Source organism: Terrapene carolina, unplaced genomic scaffold (assembly GCF_002925995.2).
Source record: "Terrapene carolina triunguis isolate 2854851 unplaced genomic scaffold, T_m_triunguis-2.0 Scaffold250, whole genome shotgun sequence".
NCBI classification, from domain to species: Eukaryota; Metazoa; Chordata; order Testudines; family Emydidae; genus Terrapene; species Terrapene triunguis.
In genome coordinates this window covers 1,404,225-1,413,970 of record NW_020664601.1, presented here as the reverse complement: position 1 = coordinate 1,413,970, position 9,746 = coordinate 1,404,225, and the positions used below count along the sequence as shown (strand labels likewise).

The following is a 9,746-nucleotide window of genomic DNA, read 5'->3' as shown; positions in this document are numbered from 1 at the left end:
GTGCATTAATGTAATATTGTGCACTAGGGAACCTTCTGTGCACACCACCTGGATCTTCTCGGACCAATTAAAGCATAACATGTTACTGTGTTTTAGAAGTGTCACTCCCTCTAGGATGCATTGCTGCTCCATGTAGACAAACCCTTAATCTCGCCATACTTCAATTCCCAGCTGGGGATGACATTTCTTTCTCCTACCCTTTGTCTTGTATCTTGTAAGCTCTTCAGGGGAGGGATTGTCTGTCTGGATAGTACCTACGGCAGTGGGGCCTGATTTTACTTGGGACTGTTTAGGTGTTAGTGTCCTAGAGATACTAAAAAGAAGGTATGAGCCCTTTTATTCTTTACTCTTTAAGTCTCCTTTAACTAGGGTGACCAGGTAGCAAGTGTGAAAAATCGGGACGGGGTGGGGGGTAATAAGTGCCTATATGAAAAAAATCCCTGACTATCAGGACTGTCGCTATAAAATCGGGATATCTGGTCACTCTACCTTTAACATTAGGTATGGGAGGCAGCTGCTTCTTTGCTTCCCTATTGTTGCCCAAAGGCTTGGACTTCTAACCTTTGCAAAGATATACAGCAAAATAGCAGATGTTTAAACAAAAAAATCCTTTCCCCTCTGAAACAGGAAGCAGCTAGAAGAGGTTAAGAATAACCGACTGCACCCATTATGCCCAGTCATCCCATCCCCTGGTTTAGATTGTCATTGTGTCCTACAATGTCTTCATTTTCTTTTGGGGTTTATCATGAAGGGAAATTGCTCTTTTTCCCAGGGTTTTGAGGTTTTACCACTTTCATTTTTGGGGGTGGTGGGAGGAAAGGAGCCATCAAGTAAATAACCCAGAGGCAGTTTGTTAAATACAATCTTAGCTTGGTTTGTTATGCCCTTGCTACCTGCTACACTCCCAATGGGGTGTTGAAAGCTGTTTACTGAATACTGGTGAATTCATTAAAGTTCAGCAATAACATTTGCTGAACATTCAAATTCAAAGCCAAATGTTTCCTCCCTGCAGAGCTGAGCTGCTTATTATACCTCAGGAAAATGTCATTGCTAGCCTTGATCTCTCTAATCGTTTAGAAATAAATTGATCAGGAGGGAATTTTAACTGATTCAATATGAGGTTCCTGGCTCTCATCTCCTCCTTTGTGCTAAAGTCATCCAGACTCCTGTCTGGAGCAAGGCTTTCATTGGTTCTTCATCAACATCTCTATGGCTTGATTTCTCTTCCTCTTCCTGTCTCACACACTGGTTTCCGCCCCCCCTCCCCCCCGTTCTCTTTCATGTTGTTTTAAGTCAGTTACATTCCAGTGCAACTAGATCCAAACATGAAATAGGTTTGAGTCTCCATGTTCTGCAGCCAGCTGCTCCAGAGACCAGGTAACAGAGCCTTCAGTTGGACTGAGACTCTGGAACACTCTCTCCAAAAGAGATCAGCATGCTCCTCTAGCCACCCAACAGGCCATAAGATGTCCCTTTTCACCCTAACATTTCCCAGAGTGGAAGAAAATTAGCCAGCTTGAAAATAACAGCCCATGATTAAACCTGGAGCTGGATAAAGTAATGACATCTTGCTTAAAATCAGGGCCACCTACTACATTTCAAATGGGATGGAGATCTGACTACACCTGTGCAGCTCCTACTGTTGTTTTAGTTCTTGTTCAGTATTTACATACGAAAGATATGATCTTGCTGTGATGGGTTGGATCCCAGAAAACCCCTTGGGAACTGCCAACTGATGTGCTGAGACTACCCCGAGCCCGCTTTCCCTGCCAGCTTGGGGGTTCAGTGCCCTGCCTGGTTTGAGCCAGACCCGCTAGCCTACTACAAACCCAGACCCAAGTCTGAACCACGTCCACCCAAAAGCTGCAGGCTTAACTGAAAACAGCTTAAGAAGTGTTCCTGTCTCCAACACTCAGATGCCCAGCTCCCAATGGGGTCCAAACCCCAAATAAATCTGTTTTACCTTATTTACATGAGTCAACGGGGGGGAGGGGGAGTCAACAGGAAGAGAAGAACAGTGGTGGGAAAAGAGCTTTTATCTAGAGGTGCGCTGTCATCCAGGGACACAAATGACAGCCCTTTTTGCATCCGTGAATGGTGGATCTCATGTAGGTTGGTGATGCTGGAAGATTGCTTTAGTTGGGAAACTGCTTAAGACAAGGATTTTAGCCTGTTAAAATTAAGTTTAGACTCTAAGAAGTGTGCTATACTTTTTATTTTATATGTAACCATTTCTGTTTCCATTATCCTTACTCAGTATCTCTTGAATCTTAATTTTGATCATACATTTATAGTGAAACAGTTATAAGTGTATCTCCGTGTTGTGATGTTATGAAGGACCTGATCCTGAGTTGTGCCAGTCAAGCTGTGTGTATGCTGTTCCCTTGGGAACAGTGAATTTGGTGATTACTATGAGGGTACATCTACACAACAATTAAACACCCGTGGTTGGCCCGGGTCAGCTGACTTGGGCTCGTGGTGCGTGGGCTGCAAGGCGGTAAAATTTCTTTGTGGACCTTTGGGCTCGGGCTGGAGCCTGAGCTCTGGGATCCTGCGAGGGGAGGAGGTTCCCAGAGCCTGGGTTCCAGCCTGAGCCCAAACGTCTACACAGCAGTAGCCCCGCAGACTGAGTCAGCTGACCCGAGCGAACAGCTCTTTTATTCCAGTGTAGATCTACCCTGAGAGTCCAGCGACAGGAGCTGGATACTGCAGGGAGTGCTCCAAGGACTCGGGGCTTGGCGTGTGCCTATCGCTAGCCAGCACAAGAGAGGGCAACATCTGTGCAGACCTGGGAGGCAATGATAATGTGGTTTCAGCCATGGCAGGCACAGAGCAGACTGCTTCACGCTAGGGGCAGGTGTGGTGAGGTGCTTCACAACCCTGGGAATCCCTGGGGAGTATCTCTCATGCTGTGGGCCATTTGTGCTGAGCCCCTCAACCTTCCTCCTTCTCCTGCAGCACCACCTCCTCCCTGACAGCATAGCTCCAATGCAGATGCACTCCAAGAAGCTCCCCAGCGGGAGCCCAGTGTTCATTGTGCCCAGTCTGCCCTGTGCAGACAGCTCCCTGCGGGGTTGACAGGGAGGGATGGGGTACTGCTGCTAAGTGCCCAAGCTCTCTTCCATGCAGAATGGGGAAGATGCATGTATGGATGTTGGGGTCTGGCCCCTTCCATATATACCATGCTGCCTCTGGAAGGACAGTATCTCTGTCTGCAGAGGAGAGTTCCAGTAAAGATCCTCACACTCTTACAGCATGTGAGTGTTCCTGCCCTGTCTTGGATTGAATTGGCCTCATAGAGGGAATTAACAATGTCTGAGAATGTAAGAGGGGGGTCATTTAATTACTAAATCATTCACTGCCATGTCTATGGTCTCCTCGAGATGCTCTACTTAGGGGCCTTCTGTGCTTGAAATACATCTGTCTTGGAGGCTTGTCGCATTAACATTGTCCTGTTTTCCGTTTAATCTGCAGATGTTCCGCAGGGTTTACAAAGGGATCCCCCTGCAGGTGCGAGGCCAGGTCTGGTCACTCCTGCTGGATATCGAGAAGATAAAGACTGAGAATGAAGGAAAGTATGAGGTATGGTGCCTTCATAGCAGCGATCACAAGGGGATGTGTGTGTGGATAAACCTGTGGCCAGTCTGCTGGGATTCCGGTACATCATGATAAATTAGACCTGCGCTCTTGAAGCCTGAGCCATCAGAAGGTGGGCAATGATGGATGGATGTGTGATCTCTTGATGGAGGGGTTTTGGAGAGGGAGACAGAATACCATCTGTGTCCCTTCCCCAGTAGGCAGTGGTGTAGTGAATATCATGCAGCGGATGTTAACTTTTGGTTCCCACTAGTGAAATAGGTGAAGGAGTGAATCACTGCTCCTTTCACTGTGTTCTGTGTCTCTTTATCACCACTGATCTGGGAGACAGTCAAGTTTCTGTCCCATAAGCCTTTCTTCCTCTACATTCACAGCTGCTACAAGTAAGAGTACAGACTGAAAATAAAAAGGATTGACTCTTTTTATCCATTTGTACCCTCCACCCCACTATGTCAAAGGGACCCTAAATCCAGAAGCTCTTTCTAGCATATTGGTTGCTTCAAACCGTGCTACTGAGACTCTGCCAACCGAAGTTTTAGATGTTGCTGTATCTGATTGAAACTGGTCACTGAAGATAGTGGCCAACATTTTCAAAAGTGACCAAAAGTTTTTGGGTGTGTTGGGTTTTTTGGGGGGGACGTGGGGCGTCGAACTTGAGACAGCTTAAAGAGTAGGTGCTCAGCATTTTCTGGCTCCTTTTTTTAAAGTGTCCCAAGTCCCCAAAAACTGACACAACCAAAATCTCTCTTCGCTACAGTTTTTGCTGTTATATTTTCATTGCACAGCTGAGTTTGATGGATGAATTTTCAAACCAACATGGAAAAGGATTTTAGCAGCATGACCCAATTAAAGTCCAGGGGAAATCACATAGCTGAGAATTCATTTAAGGATTTGTGTATTTAAGAGTTCTGATTACAAAACATCACCCTCCCCCCCCCCCCCCCCCCCCCCCCCATTTCACTGAAATTTGGTTTTGCTGGCAGCATCATAACAGCTCAGGTTGAAATGACGGGTGTCTTTTATTTTCCAACCCTCGGCCCTTTTATATAGAAACATCCTATTGAAATAGTCTATTAAATATTATTCAATTTACAGGATTTCCTTTATAAATAGGAGAAAAGTCTTGTTTCCGTTGCCTCCCATTAAATCTCTTTACAAAGCTAGATCTTTTGAGGATTTTTTGGCATGAAATAAACAATGTCTGTGTGTGTTAAACAAGAAATTGAACAAGAGGGCTTACTGAGTTTGATTGTAATAAAAATATTTTAACAAGAAACCTATTGGCTACTTTCCAGCATCCTTTTCTGCATGCGGTTCATGGGATCACTAGATCAATAATTGTTCTTGCTTCCTAACCACCCCTCACAACCCTCATAGCACTTCCATGATTGTCCCACTATCCATCATTGGTCAACCATTAGTGGTTTCCACTCTTTCCTGATCTGTTGTCTACCATCAGCCTAAATATTCCTGGGTTTCAGACATCAGGCTAATAGCATTTCTGCAGAGCATGCGGAACTGTTGGCAAAGTGAGATTAACTAGGATCGCTTGGTCTTTTGCTCCCCAAGCCCAACAGAGGATAGAAGCATTATAGAAGCAGCATGCAGGGCCGGAGGGGTGTGGGGGGGAAAGAGTACCTCCCATTGCTGTTTGGAGCTTCCTCTGGCCAGCTGAGTGGTGCTAGCAGGCACAGGAGGGAGCTGCATGCCAGAGAAAAGGTATTCACAACACAGGGGTCTTTTGAACTTTTTTTGTATTATTTTTGGCAATAAGAACAATACTGTAAAGCAAACGCAGCATAGCCCAGTGGTTACACTTCAGAGACCGAGGGTAAGAGAGTCAAGTGTCTCATCCAATAGACAAAAGTATGTCTAATAACTCTGCCTATTACAGTTAGTCAAGCATAGATATTAATCGCAAAATCTTGCTGGTATATATAATCTTGTAAGACATACAAGAACATGGAACCAAGATCATCCTAATGAGCAGGGTTAGTGAGGTTTCTCTGGCATTTTTTCTCTCCAACCATCATTGGCGAGGGTACAGAAGAGCCCCAGCAGGCCACGCCGCACAGTAAGTAAAACAATATGAATAAATGAAAGTCACAAGTAGTTTAACGATAAACTCCTGAGGGGTCTGCAATAAACAGGAACCACACAGTGTAAGAGGCTTTGCATGACACAAATCCCTGAAAGCAGCTCTTCTTAATCTTCCTCGGCCTCGGTGCCACCTGAGGCCAGCAATTAGTTCTCATTTTAATTTCACCCAGAAGAGGTTTAGAGTCCAGTTCTCAGAAACCATGGATTTTTGTGTAGGGAACAAAATAGCTGCCTTGACTCTTTCCTCTGTAATGTTTGCTCTAAGCGGGCCCAAAGTCTCGCTTTCTCTCTCTCTCTCCTCCTTGCCTCTGCCAGGGAATTTACATCAGGAGGAAAAAATATTTTGTGTTGGATTTTCATAAGTGCTCAGCATTGGCCTCTCGCTGTTCCTACTGAGGCCAATGTGGAGTCCTGGGTGTGGAGCTGTCTTGAAATTCCTTTACACAGAGCTGCTCATGCTCTTTTCAGGATTCTCCCTGTCCCTAACATCAGGCAGGGCCATCGTAGTGTCCTCGTTCGTCCCACATTTACCCATAGGGATCTATACGTAACGAGGATCTCCTTGCATATCCAGCTGGAGGAGCTTCTGGATACAGGGCTAGGACATACAAGGTGCTGAGCTCTTGAGAAGTGTTGATACCCTCATGTCAGTGGGAGCTGGGGGTTCCCAGCACCTCTCAGCAGGGCATTCAGCATCCTGCAGGATTAAACCAACACTTCTCTATGGAGCTCAGCAGGTCAGTCGTTTTTTATCTGGGATCCCCAACAACGGCAGGTTTTATGGCTTCACCTGGTTCCTAAAGGTATGTCTACACTACGAAATAGGTCGATTTTATAGAAGTCGATCTTTAGAAATCGATTTTATACAGTTGATTGTGTACGTCCCCACTAAGCGCATTAAGATGGCGGAGTGTGTCCTCAATACCGTGGCTAGCATCGACTCACGGACTGGTGCACTGTGGGTAGCTATCCCACAGTTCCTGCAGTCTCCGCTGCCCATTGGAATTCTGGGTTAAGCTCCCAATGCCTGATGGGGCAAAAACATTGTCGCGGGTAATTTTGGGTACATGTCGTCAGTCTCCCCTCCCTCCCTCCGTGAAAGCAATAGCAGACAATCGTTTCATGCCTTTTTTCCTGGGTTACCCATGCAGACACCATAGCTCGGCAAGCATGGAGCCCGCTCAGCTCACCGTTGCTCTTGTGAGCATTGTAAACACCTCGTGCATTATCCTGCAGTATGTGCAGAACCTGGCTAAGAGACGCCAGCACGAGGACGATTGTGAGGAGGACATGGACACAGACAATCCTGAAAGCATGGGCTGTGGCAATTGGGACATCATGGTGGCAGTGGGGCTGGTTGATACAGTGGAACACCGATTCTGGGCCCGGCAAACAAGCACAGACTGGTGGGACTGCATAGTGTTGCAGGTATGGGATGATTCACAGTGACTGCGAAACTTTCGCATGTGTAAGGCCACTTTCCTTGAACTTTGTGAGTTGCTTTCCCCCACCCTGAAGCGGAGGAATACCAAGATGAGAGCTGCCCTGACAGTTGAGAAGCGAGTGGCGATAGCCCTGTGGAAGCTTGCAATGCCTGACTGCTACCGGTCAGCTGGGAATCAATTTGGACTGGGCAAATCTACTGTGGGGACTGCTGCGATCCAAGTAGCCAATGCAATCACTGATGTTCTGTTATCAAGGGTAGTGACTCTGGGAAATGTGCAGGTCATACTGGATGGCTTTGCTGTAATGGGGTTCCCTAACTCTGGTGGGGTGATAGACAGAACCTATCCCTATCTTGGCACCGGACCACCTTGCCAACCAGTACGTAAACCGCAAGGAGTACTTCTCAATGGTGCTGCAAGCACTGGTGGATCACAAGGGACGTTTCACCGACATCAACGTGGGATGGCCGGGAAAGGTGCATGAAGCTCGCATCTTTAGGAACTCCGGGCTGTTCGAGCAGCTGCAAGAAGGGACTTACTTCCTAGACCAGAAAATTACCGTTGGGGATGTTGAAATGCCAATAGTTATCCTTGGGGACCCAGCCTACCCCTTGCTCCCATGGCTCATGAAGCCATACACAGGCACCCTGGACAGTAGTAAGGAGCAATTCAACTATAGGCTGAGCAAGTGCAGAATGGTGGTAGAATGTGTCTTTGGACTTTTAAAAGCGCGCTGGCGCTGTTTGCTGACTAGATTAGACCTCGGCGCAACCAACATTCCCATTGTTATTGCTGCTTGCTGTGTGCTCCATAATATCTTTGAGAGTAAGGGGGAGACGTTTATGGCGGGGTGGGAGGTTGAGGCAAATCGCCTGGCGTCCGATTTTGAGCAGCCAGACACCAGGGCGATTAGAAGATCACAGCTAGGCGCAGTGCACATCAGAGAGGCTTTGAAAACCAGTTTCATGACTGGCCAGGCTTCGGTGTGACAGTTGTGTGTATATCTCCTTGATGCAAACCCACCCCCTTTGTTGATTTTAATTCCCTGTAAGCCAACCACCCTCCCCCCTTTGATCACAGCTGACAAAAGAAATAAAGTAACTATTGTTTTGAAACCATGCATTCTTTCTTTATTAATTTAAAAAAAAAAAGTGAGATAACTGACAAGGTAGCCCGGGTGGGGGAGGGAGGGAAGGACAAGGCCACATTGCTTATTGTAGCCACACTATAAATCAAAACTGTTTGAATGACTGCCTTCTGTTGCTTGGGCCATCCTCTGGAGTGGAGTGGCTGGGTGCCTGGAGCCTTTTCCCCCTCTTCCTCCCCCCCCCCCCACATTCTTGGGTGTCTGGGTGAGGAGGATATGGAACTTGGGGAGGAGGGCAGGTGGTTATACAGTGGATGCAGGGGTGTGTGTCTGTGCTCTTGTTGGCTTTCCTGCAGCTCCACCAGACGCTTCATCATGTCCATTTGCTCCCCCATTAGCCTCAGCATTGCCTCCTGCCTCTGCTTATCGCGCTCACTTAATGCTTTCCTGGCCTCTGCCACTGAATGCCTCCATGCATTAAGCTGTGCCCTATCAGTGCGGGAGGACTGCATGAGCTCGGAAAACATGTCATCGCGAGTGCGGTTTTTTTCGCCTTCTAATCTGCAATAACCTCGGGGACGGAGGTGATAGGGGGATCATAGAAACATTTGCACCTGTGGGGGGATAAAAAGGATGAGTAAAATTTAAGATATACATTTCTGAGAACAAAAGGGAGACTCTTTCACAGTGAAGCAAGCAATTCACAGCAGACAGCACATGTGCTTTAGGTACAAGGTCGCATTTTGCCTTTTATATTGAGCGCTTGCCAGTATGGTGACACATCACACATGGCTGGGCAACAGAATTCGGTTTCCAGGTAGCCATGGTAAGCCAATGGGTATGCGAGGTTGGCTTCTTACGTCTTCATAACGTGGGAATGGTTTCAAACTGCAGCACCCTCTTTTCCCATAGCAAGCAATGCCAGTTGGGTTTCACATCTAAAAGGAGGGGCTGCAGTTTTTGGGTGGATGTGCAGCACACACCTCCTCCCACCCCACCGCGTGGCTATTCTCTGGGATGATCCCGTCACCCCTCCCCACACCGCGTGGCTATTCTCTGGTATGATCCCTTTTAGCCAAGCGCAAACAGCCCAGCATGAACGGGGTCCTTTTAATGTTCCCTTACAAAAATTCCCCTATTTCAACCAGGTGACCATGAATGATATCACTCTCCTGAGGCTAACACAGAAAGATATAGACCGAATGTTGCTTGAATGCGACCAAAACCCAGGACCATTTGCTACCATGCTTTGTGCTGCAGTGATTCCAGACTACTTGCTACTGGCTTGGCATGGTAAAGTGTCCTACCGTGGAGGACGAAATAAGGCAGCCCTCCCCAGAAATCTTCTGCAAAGGCTTTCCGAGTACCTCCAGAAGAGCTTCATGGAGATGTCCCTGGAGGATTCCCGCTCCATCCCCAAACACGTTAACAGACTTTTCCAGTAGCAGTACTGGCTGTGAATTGAATGCATCACAAGTCTTCAGGGCAAATCAAACATTAAACACTGTTGCTTTTAA

The 9,746-nt window shown here is 47.1% G+C and overlaps 1 protein-coding gene across 1 annotated transcript in view; it reads left to right on the top strand.

Moving 5' to 3' along the window:
• The window catches only part of LOC112113280 (USP6 N-terminal-like protein), a 176,346-nt gene that overhangs the window by 142,703 nt on the left and 23,897 nt on the right, over positions 1-9,746 (top strand). The window contains exon 7 of the mRNA XM_024209520.3: positions 3,475-3,582. Coding sequence (XP_024065288.1) covers positions 3,475-3,582 — 108 coding nt within the window. The remainder of the gene's footprint in view (positions 1-3,474; positions 3,583-9,746) is intronic.